General features: G+C 40.2%; 2 protein-coding genes across 2 annotated transcripts; one reads left to right on the top strand and one right to left on the bottom strand.

Moving 5' to 3' along the window:
- Positions 1–994: 994 nt before the first annotated feature.
- gpc2 (glypican 2) lies at positions 995–14,079 on the top strand. Its single transcript, XM_076103475.1, has 11 exons — positions 995–1,184; positions 2,925–3,083; positions 4,302–4,436; positions 5,930–6,105; positions 6,222–6,302; positions 7,270–7,435; positions 8,161–8,291; positions 9,389–9,535; positions 10,349–10,485; positions 13,493–13,665; positions 13,802–14,079. The coding sequence occupies exons 1-11, from the start codon at positions 1,007–1,009 to the stop codon at positions 14,077–14,079; spliced, it is 1,761 nt and encodes a 586-aa protein (XP_075959590.1). The 5' UTR covers positions 995–1,006.
- Positions 14,080–16,585: 2,506 nt separating this feature from the next.
- LOC142962818 (integrin alpha-6-like) lies at positions 16,586–18,343 on the bottom strand. Its single transcript, XM_076103469.1, has 6 exons — positions 18,119–18,343; positions 17,901–18,023; positions 17,678–17,788; positions 17,380–17,484; positions 17,089–17,214; positions 16,586–16,819 (listed from the first exon to the last, which is right to left on the bottom strand). Exons 3-6 carry the CDS (start codon positions 17,717–17,719, stop codon positions 16,733–16,735), a joined length of 360 nt encoding a protein of 119 aa, XP_075959584.1. The 5' UTR covers positions 17,720–17,788; positions 17,901–18,023; positions 18,119–18,343; the 3' UTR covers positions 16,586–16,732.
- Positions 18,344–19,251: the final 908 nt, after the last annotated feature.

Raw genomic sequence — 19,251 nt, 5'->3', positions numbered from 1 at the left:
CAAGTCGGTTTGTAGCATAAAACGTTTAAATGCAGCCAACATGCTAAAATGAATTATTACTAAACATTCTAATTATATTGCTCCAATTAGTCTGTCAGCTTTTGCTTACAAAATTACCTGTTTCAGGTGAGAGACATTTAAAAAGTGACACATCTTCTGAAACTTAAATGAAAAAAAATGTTTAAATGTTTTAGGGCACTTATAAGACGTCCCACTGAGGCAATAAGCAAAGCAAAACATATATGCTTGCAATTAGTGGGAATAGGGCAACACAGGTTATCCAACATAACTGGTGCTGCAATTTTTGGGCCCTTGAAAAACAGCTCACCCTTTAGGCCCATGTCCAGCTCCCTGTATCACACCTGCTCAAAATTGTTGCAATATATTTTTATGGTTTAATCATCCAATATACAAAAATAATGAAATTAACAATAAATAAAACATTTCAAGAGGCTTTAAACGCTGTAGTTTTGAGCTGTTCGTTAGAGCATAACAATGTTTATTATCTTGTATATTTCATTTTCATTCAATTTAACCAAATTTATTGCTGCCATTTTATTTTACTCTGTTTTTACATTGGTTTTAGTTTTGTCTCTTTTACACACAAAAAAACCTTGCCTTTGCCTTTATTTTGAAAACAGTCACGTTTCCGGTAGTATGCTGCCAACTCATGTGAGCTTGACTCAGTGTGTTGGACGATGCTGAGGGACGGGAGTGCCCCACTCACATTCACATTACATTTACGCACAACAGCGGATCTCCCAGGAAGGACAAATTAACTGGACACGGTGGATGGAGACATATTTGTGATATAAAAACCAGCCCGGATTTATCTGTTCACTTATTGGGGAAAACTATGAGTCTTTTAAACGAGGGATATTATTTTTTTACTTTTGGGTGCATCTAAACCGGCCATTCATTAATTTATAAAGGAGCTGCACGCACCCTTCTGGTTTTATATAAACCCGCCCTCTCCCCGGCTTTTTCTCTGAGTTCCGAGGTGAGGATGGATACCCGGCTATCTTTCTGCAGGTACCCGCTGCTGGTGCTGCTCTGTGCGGTCTGTGCACTGTCGGGGACCCGGAGCCCCGTGGCTGCTGCGGGGAGGAGCTGCGCCGACACCCGGCAGGTGTACGCAGAGAAGGGGTACAGCACTGGCACCGCTCCGCTGACTCAAATCTCCGGTAAGACGCTTCATCTTTAGCCTGCGGGTGGAGATAAATTAATTACACAACTAAGACATCTTTTGGGGACTCACGCAGAAGAGTCCCATCTTCATCTGTTAAGAAGCATGTGCCTAATTCAAGTTTATACTATAATTTAAGATACATGTCTCAGCAGAAATGTATGTGGGTCAGCATGCTCTAGTTTGTCTCAACAGTAATAACATACCATTATGCACATTAAGGTCAATATAAACTCGCTGCTTACCACCACACATTATTTATTATGGCAACATTATTAATAGCCTGTTATAAACCCCTTTAAATAACAAACACACTACAAGTGACGACAGAAAAGTCATACCTAAAAGTACAAGGTAGCACAAAACTCACTAATAACCACCAGAGACACAATGCAGGAATATCATGTTGAGTTTTCCTCAAGAGAAATTATACAGGGTGGTTTAAAACAAATTACACCCGCCCCCTCCTCCCCTCTGTGCAGTTTAAATAGGATGATTAAGGGGATGAGCAAATTGCCAACACCGGAGCAACAAAGAACCTCGCCCCTAATTAGTCTTTGCCTACTGGCCCACTGTTAAATCCCCGCATATACCCATAGGCCCTGTTCACTGTTGATAATCTTATCTGTTAAATGAAAACATCACATGGATTACAAACGGTTGGATTTTGGATAATTTGAAGTTTTGGTGTGAGAGAAGAGAGAGAAGGGGAGAGGGGTCAGTAGGTGGACATTTGTTTAAATGTGGATGTCTGACCAAGTCTGGGAAAAAATGTTGGAGCACTTGAGTGTCTGAAGATGTAGTCTACTTCTTGGAGGTTCAGCTTTGCTTAAATCAGCGAGAGAATGACTGTGTAAGTGTGTGTGTGTTACCCACAATTTAGGAGTGAAATTTATGTTTGTGAAATTGCAGATCTCAAGTGTGAGGATTTATTTTGTGGCAATTTAGCTCTGTGTGTGAGTCACTGAGACAACTGCAATATTGATTGATTGATCGTGTGTGTGTGTGTGTGTGTGCGTTGGGCTATTACTGCCTGAGTCTTGGCTCACTGTCCCGTGGGCCAGGGGAGCAGATGGCCGGGAGAGCGAAGGATGAAGAGAGGCAGTTTAGAAATGGAAATAGAGGGATGAGAGAGGGCTAATAGTGAGACACACAGAGAGAACAAAAGAGGCAGAGGGGAACATCAGCGAGGGTGGAGTTTGGAGAGTTTCGACTGTATTAACAGCAGCAATATTCATGCTCGATGTAAAATCATAGAAACAAAGAATTCAAACCTTTTCCCCATTCACAGTGCCGTGTTTTTTCTTCCTCCCCTGGTTGTCGTTTGCATATCATTACCTCTGACATATCAAAGACCCAACCTGAGCTGACAAAGAAAGACAGATTGAAGTTGAATAATTCATGTCGGGAAATTACAATTTTCTATCACACCCTTATCTTTGATAAGATTTCCCCACAGTAACTGAACAGACTGATAAGTGGAGTAATGGACTTTCTCACTAAAAACATCTGCTTTGACCTGATAAAAGACCTACTGATGTTATTGAGAACAAGCCTTGGTTTTTGTTGAGGTATTAATAACAACTGTATTTGTATAGCACCTTTTAGCCACAAAAACAGAATTATACATTATGTTATGATTAAACCAAAATAATGATTTCTCCAAAGAAGTTACAAAAACACGCATGATCGATCCTATCCTCTTTCTCTTCTGGCCTGGTTTGACTTTGTCCTCCAGGTGAGCACCTGCGGCTCTGTCCTCAGGACTACACCTGCTGCTCCAGTCAGATGGAGGAGACGCTGGCCCTCCAGAGCGAGAGAGACTTCCTCAAAGCCGTCGAGGAGAACAGCCAGTTCCTTTTGACTACCTTCACGCAGAGACACCGCAGGTTTGATGGTGAGAGACGGATGCATTATTATGATTATGCTTAATGGGTTGAAATTGATTGAAAAAAAAATCCTTCTTCTTGAAGCCACAATGGGTACATTTTAAGGGGGAAAAAAAGGGACACGGCCTCTCCTTGTCTCACCCTCCTTATCTACCGAGTTAGTGCTGATGAGTGACAGCTGATTAAAAACGTATTTATGATCTCCTACTGCACAGTTCCTCTCAGATGGTCGGATTTATGAGTTTCAAAATTGACTTTGGAAGCTAAAAACACTGCAATGCATGCATATTGCAGAGATCCTAACATGCTTCTTATTTATGTTTAATCAACACACAAAAAAGGCTGAATTTCAAGAAGTACTCCAACAAGTTTTGTATTGCACTTTCATAAAATTGGGGGACTCACAAGAGACAGATAATATAAATAATGGTCACAATTGTGGCTGCAGAGGTCGAGATATCCTGACATTTAGTCTCTAGTTTTGGTTAAACTCCAGAAACACTGGAGTTCCTTTTGCCATAAAGCAACTCGATAGCGTCACAAATGTAACTCTTTTTAAAACGGCACACCTCCAGTTTGTAACTCAGACTTTCTGTTATAAACCTGTAGTCACCAAGCATAGCTGAGTTACCTAATGACATCACAATGACATCCTCAGAGTTATTTTGTCAGACCTTCGAGGGACAGACGACATTTTACAATCACGGACTCACCACGGCCAGTAAACTGAACTTCATGTATAAAATCGGTGGAATGTCCCTTTCAACAAATGGTCACTGTGGGGAAACTTATCCAGACAGCTTAAGTGACTGCATTTCAGAGAATTCAGCCCACGTTGTCTCAAATTCTGTATGTATGGCTGCAGGTTTGCAGCATCAATAGCAGAGAGCTGAATTAACACTTTCTCCTCCCAGCTGGTGTGGACTGCTATCACCTTTTTTGCCCCCCTCCTCAGCCTTTTACATAATGTACGTGATGAATCATTTAAAGATCCTGAAGGAGTGGGAGACTGCATATGAGTCCTAAATAGAGTACACGTTGTTACACTCATTTACCAGCGTGCAGGTTCTGATGTAACTGTCCCTATGAGCTGTTAATGTTGGAGCGGAGGGGGTGTCTGAGCGCCTACGTACAGTACATAGAAACCTATCTAAGATACTACAAGAGAATAAAATGGGTGACAAATTCATATCTAATCTCTGCTTTTCCTGTCTGTTTGTCTGCAGAGTTCTTCAGAGAGCTTATAGACTTGTCAGAGAAGTCTATGAACCAGATGTTTACCAAGACCTACGGCCGTCTCTTCACCCAGAATGCACACGTCTTCCAGGAGCTGTTTGTGGAGCTGCGCAGATATTATTCTGGTTAGTTTCATCACTTTATTCATCCCACTTTAATCTTATGTATTCAGATAGTCTAATGGTCCTTGTAAAGCGCTACCAGTACCTTACTGACACCTGATTACCTTATTTGCATGCCCCCTTTCTTCTCTCATCCCATGTTTCCTGTCCATCTTTACTCTCAACTTTCAAAAAAGTAATGTAAACCTAAATTACTGGACGATTTTGTTAGCCAAAAGATCAGCATCTGATTTGACAACAACCAAATTTCAGGCGACAATATGGGCCTCCATCACCTCCATGAGGAATGAATCATTGCACATACGTGTTTAAAAACACTATGTTTGGTTGGTCTGGTTAAAGTTGGTAAGTATGGTAAAGTAGCTGTGATGATTCTTGTTGCAGTGGGAGTCTAGTGTCGTCTTATCAGTCCACATCCCTGTTGTGGTAAATCCACAGCCGCTCTGGGCAGCAGAAAAGAGGCAGTATTGTCTTTTGAGGAGAATTAAAATGCCGATAAGAATTGGAGAAAAAAAAATAGAGAGAGAATTGGAATCCCACGGATGACTGTTTCTATTTCTGTTCCGGATCGCTCTATTTTGGCATTGCAGCCACTCACTAGCGAGTCTGTCTGCAGGCTGTTGCTGCTTAGTGAACCTGTCTTTGTCTGCCAAGCAACATGTATGGCTAATTTGAGGCTGTATTGTAGACTACAGATTGGAGAGTTGCATTCTCAGAATCTGTCCGCCAATTGATTAATGCACAAAGAGACTGACAAGGATTTAAAGGAAGACGTGAAAAAAATAGTGAACACAACATATTGTGCTAAGGTTGTGTTTAATAGACCATATAGATATTAATGGTGCAAAAGATATTGTTTTGTGGAAGTCAATTCTTCGCTTTTATATAGTCGGTTAAAAAAATGTGCCAATATATTTGTACTTTATTTGATTACAGTATCCTGTGTACCCCATGCTTTCACCTAAAAGAGTAGTGCACAAGGTACAATCATTTTATACTGATAAACAGAGAGTTCGTTCCCCCTTATGTCAGTCAAAAGTTGCAGGAATGGTGGTGGGACTACTTAATGTGGCTAGACCCCATAGTTAACTATATCTCAGCCTTTTCCAAAACTGTCAAAATTAACTTCAACCAAGTTATTTATTTTACAGAGAAGCGGTTGTTGGCAACACAAATCTTAGCTCTCAGGCTCCCTCCAACAATACTCATTTAAATATGTATGAACAGCGGTCGAGCAGGAGGCGCTGCATGCTAAAGTACTAGGGACTAACTCACAGTGTGTTTGCTGGGTTTACGAGCATCAGGTGACATGGCACTTGGGGTGAACTATTCCTTTAACATAATAATATTAGTAATATGGGCATCATTGGAGCACGCTGTATAAGGATATGGTTCTAAATACCATGCTCTTTCTTTAATGAATCCCAACAGGAACACTGTTTTTGAGTTGACAGATTACAGATACTGTATGCTGACAGTTGCTCTTGTGTCCACAGGGGGCAGTGTCAGTCTGTCAGAGGTTCTCTCAGACTTCTGGTCCAGACTGGTGGAGCGAGTCTTCTCTCTGGTTAATCCCCAGTATCAGTTTAGTGAGGACTACCTGGAGTGTGTCAGCAAACACGCCGAACAACTGCAGCCCTTTGGGGAAGTGCCCCGCAGACTGCGTGTACAAGTATGTGTCTTGTGATGAAAGACACTAAGATGCCTTTGATACAACATAATTTACAGTTATGATTGATTATGATCAATTGACTAACATTGTTGTGCTCTCTTCCCGTTTAAATTCAGGTGTCGAGGGCTTTCATTGCAGCCAGAGCTCTATCTCAGGGCTTGGCTACTGGTCGGGATATTGTTAACAAAGCAACAAAGGTGAGTTGTCTCTTAACTGTTGTCTATTCCTCTTTTAAAACTGCATCGGCAAGATTTGAATGTATAGAATAGAATGCTTTATAGCCTAAATCTAAAAGTGAGGGCCTTTATAATGATATGTATCATTATTTCTATGAAACAACTCAAAACAAAGTTGGAGTGAGCTTCACAATCATGCAACATAAAAGACTGTAGATTCACCTTATTTTGGTGTTAAGTTATAAAGGTGGTTAATAGAAGACTGTACATTTAAAAAAAAAAAAATGCCCAAGGTGATATATTCAGACTGCTTGTTGTATCTGACCAACAATCCAAATATCATATTTGACAAAGAAAAGCATAAAATCCTCACATTTGAGAAGTTGGAGTCATGAAATATTTGGCATTTTTGGTTAAAAAATATGTATTATTTGATTATCAAAATGGTTGTTGATAAATATTTTGTTTATTAATAAATCAACAAATCATTTTAGCTCTACATTTGTCAGTCTTGTCCCTATTAGTATCAACAAATTACAGAATCAGTTAATAAACTAAGAAAGTGCTTGTTTTTCACGCTTTAAAGGTCAGAGCACTACAACACTGTAGTCGTTTAAAGTTACAGGTTCTCAATATGATATTCAGAGCAGAGGGATTGCCTCCAGACACGTGCATCTGCCCCGGCTACGTAAATCGACTTCATTCTCTTCTCAGGACGCCATTACTCCACTGTAGACCATTTCAACGGAATCACATTGCTCTGCAACAGCTTGGGTCCATGTTTACTTCCTGCAAGTTTATGTCATTCACATACAGTGCAACAGGGACACATTTGGGATGTTTATGTGTTCAACTGTGAAATGGTCTATATCTTTACATTGCAACTATATAGCTGTTTGCTGAAATATTAATGCTCTGAGTATGAAGAACCTTTTAATAATATTATTCTTCTTGACCTACCTCTTCGACCCACTGCTTTGTGTTTCAGTTGACTGCAGATTCAGAGTGTGTGCGTGGCCTGATGCGTCAGTGGTACTGCCCACTGTGTCGAGGCGTGCCCTCCCTGCGGCCCTGCCACTCCCTGTGCCTTAACGTGATGAAAGGCTGCTTAGCCAATCAGGGTGACCTGGACACAGAATGGAACAATTTCATTGGTGGGTGAGAGTATAGGTGAACAATACGTCCTAGTTGTTGTGCTAGTGCTGTTGTTGGTTAAGTGGGGTTAGGGTCAGGTGCATGACACATTGACACACTCGTATTACAAAGAGCCAAAGACGCCTTTGGTTTATAGATCCTAAGGAAAAAAAATCTCATGGCCCAAATGACATTTAACAGCCTTTTTGAATATTATCATTATTAAATTGAGCATACCTAAAAGTACAGTAATTGTATTGCCCTCATTTTCCTTTCACTTCCTTTTCCCCTAAAGAATTCCTCCTTCATTAATCATTCATGCTTCTCTGCTCCTTCACAATTGATCTGTCTTCCTATGTTTCCTTTCCCCTTTCATCAAACCCATATGTTCCTTCCTTTTTTTCCTTTTCATGTGCAGTGCTTCCTCTTACCTTTCATCGCTCAATCCATGTGTACTACATCCAAACCCATTTTACCCTCATGTACCCTTTTTATCCAACCATTATTCTTCACACTTTTCTTCATGTGATGTTCGCTTGCTTTCTAATCTTCCAGTTCTGTAAGCTCATACACAGATGTCAATCAAATCTTTTTAGCTGCTTAGCCAGTGAGAGATTCCAGTCACAGGAAACCATTGTCACCAACAGTTATTTCTCTGCGTGCAACACCAGACAATGAGAACTTGGAAGAGTGTAGTCATAGCAAACGTTATCACCCTTCTGTATTTCCCTCTGTCCTGTTTCAGATGCTCTGTACCAGGTTTCAGAGAAGTTGGAGGGGCCGTTCAACATGGAGCTTGCAGCCGACTCCATCTCTGTGAAAGTGTCAGAGGCCATCATGCACATGCAGGAAAACAGCGTCAGCATCTCCACTAAGGCAAGGAAGATGGCACAATCAGATGCTGGGGAAATAAACATTGATGCATCTTTATTTTTTTCCCAGGAATTTGCAGACTAGCTATTCTTCTAGTACTCATTGTACCTTTTGTGAGTGTACAAAGATCATCTACCGTCTTTAACAAAGCCTTCTTACAAATCAAAACTATAATCCTGATTGTTGTTTAATTCTAATCTTAATGAGACAGCATGCAAAGCAAGAAAATGACAAGAATTATACACAGAGAGCATGACAGCCTCACAGTATGATTAAAACATGGCAGACGTCCCAGCAGCTAATCCACCAGAGAGACACCCACATCTCGTTAGAAACAGGAAAGCTCCTGGTATGTGGTGGCAGCCCTTTAAGGAACAGGGAGCTCTTTCCTTTTCAGCTCAGCTTTGTGTGTTTGCTGCCTTTCACTAACAGTGTGATTGTGGAGGTTATGGACCACCGTTTCAACAATCTTATATTGCAAGTTTCCAGTTCAGTTACAACACTCGTGCATACTTAGAAGCTGCTTTTTTTTGCAAGGTTATGATTTGCCAGCACTAACATTCAGGTCAGTTAACAACAGCCCAGAACATTGCATTTTTGGGCTGTTTTTGCTGTTTGGTGGTGTCAGAGAGAGCACACTTAAAATGCTTTCACCCACAAAAAGAGCGACTTCTTTGTAGACCCGTTCTTGGGGTGTTGCTAAAGGCCATTAAGAGAAATGGTAATATGTATTATGTTTATACCTTTCTTAGAGATTTTGACTGTAAAGCCATGACAGGAAATTAAGAAAGAAAGGGGGTCGGGGAATGAATCGGAGACATTGCGGTTGTACATGGAAGGCTGCTTGACCCCCAAATTATTGTTTACGAGGCAGTTTAAAGTAGAGTGAGTGTAATAATAAAGTTAAGTTACAACATTTTATCACAAACTGTGTTCTGGAGATGAAAGAATATCTGTGCAAGAATATTCAGGGGTGGACATATCCTGCAAGTATCACAGTAGTGGAAAAACTATCATGAAAGTTATGGTATATTGAAATTATAGAAACTATCGTTGCACAGCTATTTACACTAGTTTGGCTTTGTTGTTGTTTACCCCAGGTGTTCCAGGGTTGTGGAAGCCCCAGGCCAGCACCAGGACGGTCCAAACGTTCACCCAAAGAGTCAGGGGGCAACAGGAGGCCTTTCCGCACCTACAGCCCTGAGGAGAAACCCACCACTGCTGCAGGCACCAACCTGGACCGACTGGTAAAGAAGAAACATAGCCTGTGTAAACGGGGTGACGTAGCTACACATCCATTCATATTTTGAAATAGTTCAAGAAGTTAAATATAAGAGTTGTGAGAGTGAACCAAAACATTTAAGTTGGGAAATAGAAAAAACAAAACGATGAGCTGGAATATGGTAAAACTCTCCATAAAGCTGTAGTAAACTGCTGTCGGGTGATAACTATCCGTGGGTTCATCTCTACGAGCAACTCTTTCTACATTACACACAGTAATTTGCCCTATTGTTTGTATGAAAACAAAAGATAAGTTAAGCTTTGAGTACTCAAAAATGTTGTTTTGTGAAGGGTCATATTCTTGGGTTGAGTGTGATTTTGATTTTGAAACCAATAAAGAATGTCAAATGTTTGCACTGTGCATGAGTCAGGATTCAGACATAGACATATCTATACAAAAAGCAAATAGAGGATGAGCAACAGTAATAAGTCTAGGCTTGTACAGGAAACTAATAATACAAAGTGCAGCAGTCAGAACCCAGACAGGACTCCTGTGACCACAGAGTGGTATTGAAAGATAGAAGACCAAGAAAATAAATGAATTGACACCAAGAGCAGAGGAGGGAGAAGGTGGATGGTAGGCATTCATATCTATTTTTCTTTTTACATAAAAGACATGTGGTTTAAGAACTGACCCAGAAGAAGGGTCATGTCAGTTTTTGACTGTGGCCAACGTCAGCACTGAAGCTTCAATATGCTTCCTCCAGCCAGCCATACCAAACAAGGATACTTTAAAAGCAGGTCTGAGTCATAACCGATTTCTTTCCGCCTCCGCGCAGGTTACCGAGCTAAAGGAGCGACTGCGGCCCATGCGAGGCTTCTGGGTGTCCCTCCCACACACCATCTGCAACGATGAGAAGATGGCCTCCGACGTCACTAATGAGGACCGATGCTGGAACGGGCAGACCCGTGGGAGGTGAGAGGGATCAGAGGGGATGGTGGTGTTGGGTAGAGGTGGAGGGCAACTGAGTGACGGTGCAGAGGTGGAAGGATGGAACAGATGGAACTGAGTTTATTTAGTTTTGCCACTACCAGTCACCCATATGCTCTCTGCGTGGGTCTGCCTTCTTTTATGCACACAAGAGAAAGCCCAACACCATATATCTGGACTGATGTAGAGGCACTGTGCAGGCGTGTGTGCGTGTTGTGAGAGGAAAAACAAATCTGCATAATGGATGATTTTTTTTGTCTATGATGTTTCAGCTGCATTATGCAGCAGTTGTATGTCAAAGTAAACCCACCTTAGCAGCTTTAATGACAAAGTGTGACTGCAGCCTAAAAAATGTGTTGGTATATAGTGTTGTACTACTATAATTATCTTGGCCAAAATGATACATGTCATGCACATTGCAATTATTCAATGCTAAAGTGGGATAGTTGAATTAATGGTGTCTTATTAATTCATTATTAGCAGTTGTTTTTATAATATAACATTGGTAAACATGTATTTGGGGCATTCCAATATGTAGTTGTATGGTGCCTGTTCTGTAGATATAGTAAAAATATAGATATATTAGTATATAATAGATATATTATATACTAACGTTTAGTGGCTAACTCACAGCCGCTGCTTTGCACTGTTTTCATATAGCGGTTAAAGCTGATAATGCCGTCCAGACCGACTGCGTTGTCACAGATGCGTAGCATCCACCCTCTGGTTCCCCCACAGGTCACAAGTCTACAAGGTTCATTTATTGTCATTGTGCAATAGGGTTGCACATCGAAATGCAGTTTGTTGTCCCACTTTGCTACATAAGAAAAACAAACAAAACAAAAAAATGCTCATTAAAATGAAATGTTATTATATGTGGAGGGTGGAGGATGAGTTTAGGAGTCTCACAGCCAGAAGAAAAAAGCTGCTCTGAAGTCTGGTGATACTTCTGTATCTCTTGTCAGATGGCAGCAGGGTGAACAGGCTGTGACGGGTTTTATCTTTTAAAATACTTCGAGCTTTTCGCAGGCTACCAATGAAGTTCTAGGCGGTTTAATTGTGCACGCCCCATGCCAGTTAGTAATGTTTGCAGTCAGGATGCTTTCCACTGCTCCTCTGTAAAAGTTAACAAGAACCATGCACAGGAATTTTGCCTGACATTTCCTTAAGAAATAGAGCAGTTTATGAGCTTTCTTCACTAGTTTGGAGATGTGTGATGACCATATCAGGTTGTTTGTGATTCCGATTCCCAGGAATTTAAAACTGGTAACTTGTTACACCTCAGCTCTATTGATGTAGACAATAGTGTGTGTCTTTACCCTTCCTAAAATTAACAACCAGCTCCTTGGTTTTACTGACGTTGAGCAGTAAGTTGTTCTCCGATCACCTCTCTACAAGGTTGTTGATTTCCTCTTGGTATGAAGTCTCATTGTTGACTGTAATCTGGCCGATGAAGGTAGTGTCATCTGCAAACTTCACAACAGAGTTCTCTTCACGTTTCGGGTAGCAGTCGTGAACAGAAGGGGCTGAGCACACAGCCCTGGGGGGCTCCGGTGTTCAACACCAGAGTGGAGGAGGTGTGGTTGCCTGTCTGGACTGCCTGGGGTCGGTTTGTGTGTCTAATAACCATTAGACAGAGTGATCAGTTTCAAGGGGGACATTGTGTTGAAGGCTGAGCTGAAATCAACAAACATTCTGATGTAGGTGTTGTTATTTTCAAGATGTGCGAGTGCTGAGTGGAGAGCAGTGGAGACGGCGTTCTCTGTGGATCTGTTGGCTTTGTATAAAAACTGGTGAGAGTCCAGCCTGTCATGGGTGATTTTGACATGCTGTAGAACCAGGTAGTTTTACTGCTAATAGCTAACACCATTAGCTATGAGCCGCTGGATCAGGCATCGCCATGTTGAGATGGAATTGAAATGCTTCCAATCTCGTTTTATGCAAATTTTTAAAAACAAGATGTTGCAACTCTACTTCTTTGTTCTCTGGACTGAGGGCAGAGTTGACACTAAAGTGATGCACTATATCGCCTGATGCCTCTCGAGGAAGAAGTGGTATTACAAGAAAGTATGGGCCCTATTGCGACAACAACCTATGCAGCCAATGCACAAGTGCCATAAACCTGCATTATTTCTAATAGCCAGCAAGGGGCGACTCCTCTGGTTGCAAAAATAAGTCATATTGTATAGAAGTCAATGGGAAAATTACCTTACTTCTGTGGTGGAAAATTTTTGTTCTCAAATCAATAATGAAGTCATCAGAAGATTCAAAGTTGTCTTTTTCCGTTTATTCTCTTGCAAGAGGGAAGAAAGCACAGCAACTACGTATTCAGTAGACTGCGTGAATGCTTCTTCGACGAAGTGCAATATTCAACATTATTTATGCATACAAAGGTTCACGCCTTTACAACTTCAGATAATGCGTCAAAAGGGGAGTAAAAGTATTTCTGACACAGGCCGTTTGTCTCTGCGGACATCCACCTCCGGAGTCAAGGCCTCTCTGTGTCTCCGTCTTACCAACAAAGAAACAGTGTCTCTTCACTTCTCACCCTTGTGGGAAAAGATAACAAGACACCTGGATACAAAACTAATTAAAATCATCTGCAGAAACTGCTGTTCTGTGTCTGCTTGTGTTCCACAAATCAGTTTTACATTCTTTAAAATTTCACATGATACTACAACATATTTCCCATTACACTTCTCACTTGATTTTGGTCTTAAATCGCTAGCTTCAATACAGCATGATGTTCATTTAGTAAATTATGGTCCCATTTAGATTAAAAGAGAGACAGAGTGAGTTGCTGGTGAATATAGCGAATCATTGAAGATTATTGTAAAAATACACAATGTTGATGCTCGTCAATTTTGTTTGAGTTAAACCTCCCTGCTGCTATTTGAAGCCACACTGTGGGAAGTTGCCTAGCACTGATTTGAAAAGCTCTATGCTTGCGTCCATGATGTTTTTGTACATGAATGCCTCTGTGTGTGTACAGGTACCTCCCGGATGTTATGGGCGACGGGCTGGTCAGCCAGATCAACAACCCCGAGGTAGATGTCGACATTTCCAGGCCGGATGTGAGGACCAGACAGCTGATCATGGAGCTGAGGGTGGTGACCAACAAACTGAGACACGCTCAGAGTGGACAGGACATGGACTTCATGGACAGTCAGTATAAATACTTTCGTATTTACCAAAGGGAGTGTTAAATGAAGCATTTCAATTAGTTATTCTCTATATTTTTATGAAATGTTTTATTTCTGTTCCACGAATCAGTGATAATTCTCTTTTTTTCTTGTTCCAGGTGAGGAGGGCAGTGGCTCAGGAGGTGGAGATCAGGGTGAAAGGTACAATGATGATTGGCCCGGCTATGGGCCTTATTCCCCGCCCAACAACAAACCCCCTCGCAACCCCGCTTCCGACCCTGCAAAGCCGCCTCGAGTCCGAGAAAGAAACGGGTCCAAGTGGAACAGAAACAACGGTCACGGACGGGACAGATCTGCAACCAGCCAGCTCTCTTTCTCCCTGTTTCCTTTGTTGTCATTGCCTTTCATAGTCACTGTTGCCCCCATGTGGAGATAGCTGGTTATTACAGCCTGGAGGTGGATGAGGTTCTCTGAGTCTCAAGCACATTATGAAGAGAAATAAAAAGTCATTCCATTTGGTTACACCAGCAGACAAAAGACAAAACCAGGCCAAATTAGCAATAATTAAAAATCAGTTTACAGCACAAAATAAAAAGGCTAACGTGAATATTTTTCCTACTGCCCAAGCCACAAAAGAGGTATTACCAGGCTACAATAATACTTGATACCGCCATTTTTTCAGTGGCATTTGTTTGACCTATTGGAGTATTGATGCTGAATGGTGTGCAGTGCTGGGGCATCGTCTTTGGGGGTGAAGGAGAAACAAAAAGTACAACAGCAAATGAATTGGCAGGATGTTTGGCTGATGAAGCTCATGGTCTTTGGTCTGGTGCTCTATGAGATGGAGGTTATTCGTGCCGGATAACAACCGTTTAGTTTCAGTCAGCAGCTGATTTGATCTGAGTGAGTTTGTTTGCTGCCATTCTCGTGAAATTAAGTTAATTAATTTAACTGATCTTGATTTCAGTCGGGTGGAGTTTCATTTTTCATCTTGTGGAAGTGATCAGATTTAATTTACTCGCTTAATTAAACCTTCGTATTTTTGCTTGGAGATTAAAAAACGTAATTAGTGTGATTCTTGAAACCAAACAAGGGGCTTTTTTTGAATGTACCTACATTGCTGTTACTTGTGTAGACAAGGGGTTAATTAATGTAATATATTGATTGTTTTTTATTTATTTGTAAAATAATACTTAATTGTTTTTTTTAAGGCAAGGGTTCAGTTATTTTATGTTTTAAAATAACTATTTGTCTTTAACTTTCTCTGGTTAAAAAAAGGAAACATCAAGCAGTGTTTATTTATACTTTTTGTAAACCAATCATTTAAAAATATTGTTATTGAACCAATCACAACAAAACTCTTAATTATTGGACAATATTGGGGCAAAAGACTTGTGTTTTCAGTCTTAACCAGAGATAGTTAGAGAGCAGTCTGTGTGAATGTGTGTTTGTATGATGGTTTTAAATTGTTTGTCGTATGTTTTGGTTTCAAGGTTCTGATGTCATGTTGAGAAGATGTTGGGATGTTTTTTAATTCGGGGCTTTTGTACTTATTTTTCCTAAAAGCAACAAAAGATGATGAAAACAGCAAGAGAGCTCATGAATCAAAATTGGATTGAATGTTCACGAAAGACAAATTTTGTCAAGAACTGAGAGACGATGGCTCTTAATTTTCATACTGGATGTGTTTTGATGAAGATAAAATCAAAGAATATTCAAGAAGGAAAAAACAAAACTTGTGATGAGTGGTCATCCGTAGACGGAGAGGAGAGTGAACTAAAATAATTCGTTCTATCATTTTGGGAAATGTGCTTATTTGCTTTTTTGCCATTCATGTCTGTACAGTAAAACTGTAGCCAGCAAACGGTTAGCTTAGCATAAAGACTGGAAACGGGGAAACAGCTAGCCTGTTTCTTTCTTTTTGCTTACCAGCACCGGGATCACAAATGAACACTTTGTGTCACGTTTGTATAATCTTTAAAATAAAAGTGTAAAAAGGGTTATGGGACTATTTCTTGGCTGAGAGCAGTTGCCAAGTAGCCAGCCGATACTCCAGGAAGTTACTGGTCTTAGTTAAGAAATAGTCATGCTATGTAAAATGGACAATTTACTTTTTGTAAATAATATTTTGCTCAAATTAAACCAGATAAGTGTTAATTCCTAAACTTTAGAGGTGCTTCGTTACCTTTAAACCGAGCTAAACAAGCTGTCTCCCCCTTTTTACAGTTTTTAAGCTAAGCTAACCAGCTGCTAGCTCCAGCTCCAACTCTTGGCAAGAAAGTAAGTGGGTGTATTTAAGTTAAAGATGATAAAAGTCAATTGATACGATCTCAAAAAAAGACAGCAGAGATGTGGATGGAGAATATAAAAAGAATGTATAGATGCTGCGAAAAGGACACTTTTCTGTTGAATGAGGAATTGTGAAATTCACTTGGTTGTAACATAAGCACACTTCTAGTCAAACGGGCTATTGCACCTGTACAAACAAAAGCAAGAGAAGAGTTTCATTCTTGAATTTTGTGAAAAACATTTGCTTCTTACTTTCAATCACTAGCAATCTAATTGAGTTTTTCAGTTAAATGGAACGAAACCCTTCAACGTAAGTAGGGACCTTATACAAGACTTCACCACAAACAGTATTATGTTGCACAACTACAAGTGAAACACAGTATTTCAAAAGCAACAGTATTGTAATCATATGTGCTTTTGACGGCAGTCAGATTAGCTGCCAATGCTTCCATTGAATTTCAGGTAAATTGGTAAATTGTTCTTTAGCACAACCTCTCATCCATCCCCACAACTCGCACAGTCCTTTATGGTGAAAGTACAGCACAACTTTTTTCATGTTGTAACAGTTTTTTGGTATCAAACGAGTGATATTTTTTGCTTCATTAAAAAATAACTCAAGAAAAGTATATTGATGTGTTTTAGTGTTATTTTATTTTAACAAAAGGTTCTGCATCACAGATGTCCAAACAAATCATGTAATTCTGCACTAGCAGTAAATAGTATTTGAGCATTAATCAAACTCTTAACGGCTTGTGTTCATGGCATGTGTCTCATACCGTTGAGGCTCCTGTGTTTTCCTTTCAGCCTTTGAGGTGAGTGGTCTCTTTGTTCGGATCTCCATCGTGTGAGCGCTTCTTGTTCTGAGCGAGGCAGTTGATGCATCCACGCTGACAAGGACAGGAAATATAAGACGGTCAACACAACATTCACTGTTTTTAGTCAATGCCTTGTGATATTATGCTTGCAGACTGTAAATCTTTAACATGGATGCAGAAATCAGAAAATCTTAAGTAAACAATCAGGTAATTTGAAAAGACAACAATCTTTATTACTTTGATACATGCAGTATTATTTTAGCAATTCATTTTCCACAGATAGTTTACCACAGTTCTCAAAAAACAAAAACTATATTATAGATTCATTTTATATTTGTTACCTTCCACAACAAGAAGCCAAGGACTGCCAAAAGCAGGAGCAATGCAATCACAGTCAGGAAGATTATCCACCAGGCCACTTTGGTGAAATATTCAGCTTTTCTCTCGAGGAACACTGTCAGTTTTATCTGAGGATATATACATTTTAGTGTTTCATCTGTTTGTCCTGTTAGTTACATCAGTGTGATGGTAGTTACTGCATAAGTACGCTGGGAATTTAAACATTTATCTAAGCCCAAACGGTAGAGATGTCTTCCAACAACACCAAACCATTTTAAAACACTTTTGGTTACCTTTGTCCCAAGCTTCTCCGGTTTAAGTCCAATATTCTCTGGAGAGTTTGTCAAACTGAGATTAGCATCCACAACAATGTCCAGGTAGTTCAAAGAGCTGTAATCCTGTGTGGGAGAGGCACAATGAACAATTAATGTTGTTGGACAGGCTGGCAATAAAGAGCCACAAAGTCAGTTTGAATAATTCTTGGAAACAAGGTCTTAAAGCAACAAAACTGAGGCATTGTCATCACTGTTATCTGTCAGAGATGATGCATTTCAGACATGAGAGGAAGGCATTTTTACAGAAATTAAACACCTCTGTGAAAGTGGTGTTCCAGAGGCGGGAATGCAGAACCATCACTGCAGCACTGTCCAAACCCAGCAGAGGGCAGCGTATCTGCACACACTTCAGTCCATCTGAGCAGGACTGAAAGGGAGGACAACACGTCTGAGGCTCACATGGGACAATCGAAGCAAACTAAATTTTCCTACAGCCTATTCTTTCTTCAATAACATTTATGATAATAATGCTTTCTTACCAAAGTTTTGTATTTCCTTCTTTTTGGAAGTAATGGGAACCCATCAGAGAACGCTTCATGTTCAGCTTCATGTTCAGCTTCATGTTCAGCTTCACGTCTTTTCCTTGAGGAGTCATGCCAACCCTTGATATCAAACAACATCCGGTTGAGTGTTTATTATTACAGATGTTGCTTGTATTTTGAATAGTCAAACAGAAAAAGGTGGAGGTGTTCATTACCTTTCCTTTTGAAGTGGATTCACCTCATCCACAGGTGAGCAGGGGACAGACTGTACACCTTTACTGCTGATCTGAGTCAAGTACAGGAGCCATTTTCCTGCAGAGTTCTCCTTTGGCCAGTGGATGTTTAGTGATGCATTGGCAAAAGATTTCAGTGGTCTGCCCAAATTTGTTATCTGGTAGACAAATAAGATATTAGAACAGTTTCCTTTGACAAGTTTGTGTGGACAAAAAGCAATTTAATGCATTTTAAAGTCAGTAAGCAAAAAATGGTGGCTCACCCTAAATTCATATTGAACTGGAGTTCCAATTTCATCCACTGATGTTATGGCGCTCTCACTCCTCAAGCTTTCACCAAGTGACACTTGAGAGGGCCTGGCTAGTCTGTCAAACAAAAAATGGACTTCAATGTTATTATCCTTTGATTATTCAAAGCATTTTATTTACTTTTCAAGTCTGAATTTACTGTGAAATGCTCTTTAAAAAAAACAAACACTTTTTATTACAACAAAAAAATGGCAGTCTCCACGTAAAAATAGCATAAATACAAAAAACCTCTGGGTCATTTATATTTGTGTTTGAATGAGGAAACGGTAATAAAAAACATGAAAACATCAATCTAGTACCTACCCATATACTTGGAGTTCCAGCTCAAAAAACACTTTGGCTAATGCCTCAACTGGTTGTATAGTCTGCATACTCGTCCTGCATCACAGGAATAACACAACACGTTGATTCATAATCATCTAAAGCCCACTGATCAATAACTGATTAACCTACTTGCGTTTCAAGTTGCAGTGTGACGTTGACGTCTTTTGTACTCAGTGAGATGCCGGATGTTGCAAGTAGGACATAAAAGGTAAAAGGTAACCTGAAAGAAATAGGGTTACCGTGATACAGTACATGCAAATGTTACTACACTCAAGAGGAGGATACTGAGCAGTTCTACTCACTTCTGCGTCTCTTTGGAGCGGGTTTCCCAGTTCACAGTCGATTAGTGTTCCTTTGTCATTGGCTGTACAACTCACTTGTGTTTCCTTTGAACAAATGCATGCAGAAAACAAGAACATTTGTCTTTGTTGGAATAAAGAGTATTCTTCTCCTTTATACTTTATTTGATTACTTTAAATACT

Source organism: Anarhichas minor, unplaced genomic scaffold (assembly GCF_050575085.1).
Source record: "Anarhichas minor isolate MPS153535 unplaced genomic scaffold, ASM5057508v1 ptg000028l, whole genome shotgun sequence".
Classification (NCBI taxonomy): Eukaryota; Metazoa; Chordata; class Actinopteri; order Perciformes; family Anarhichadidae; genus Anarhichas; species Anarhichas minor.
This window is presented reverse-complemented; position numbering and strand designations above follow the sequence as displayed.

What these genes read in the sequence shown, in the direction of transcription:
- gpc2 (XM_076103475.1), top strand. Translation starts at nt 1,007, where the DNA reads ATGGATACCCGGCTATCTTTCTGCAGGTACCCGCTGCTGGTGCTGCTC. An exon ending in AACGGGCAGACCCGTGGGAG is followed by an intron (nt 10,486 to 13,492) that starts GTGAGAGGGATC and finishes GTGTGTGTACAG; the next exon opens with GTACCTCCCGGATGTTATGG. An exon ending in GGACATGGACTTCATGGACA is followed by an intron (nt 13,666 to 13,801) that starts GTCAGTATAAAT and finishes TTCTTGTTCCAG; the next exon opens with GTGAGGAGGGCAGTGGCTCA.
- LOC142962818 (XM_076103469.1), bottom strand. Translation starts at nt 17,719, where the DNA reads ATGGTTCTGCATTCCCGCCTCTGGAACACCACTTTCACAGAG. An exon ending in GGAACACCACTTTCACAGAG is followed by an intron (nt 17,485 to 17,677) that starts GTGTTTAATTTC and finishes TCTCCCACACAG; the next exon opens with GATTACAGCTCTTTGAACTA. An exon ending in TTGGCTTCTTGTTGTGGAAG is followed by an intron (nt 16,820 to 17,088) that starts GTAACAAATATA and finishes TGTCCTTGTCAG; the next exon opens with CGTGGATGCATCAACTGCCT.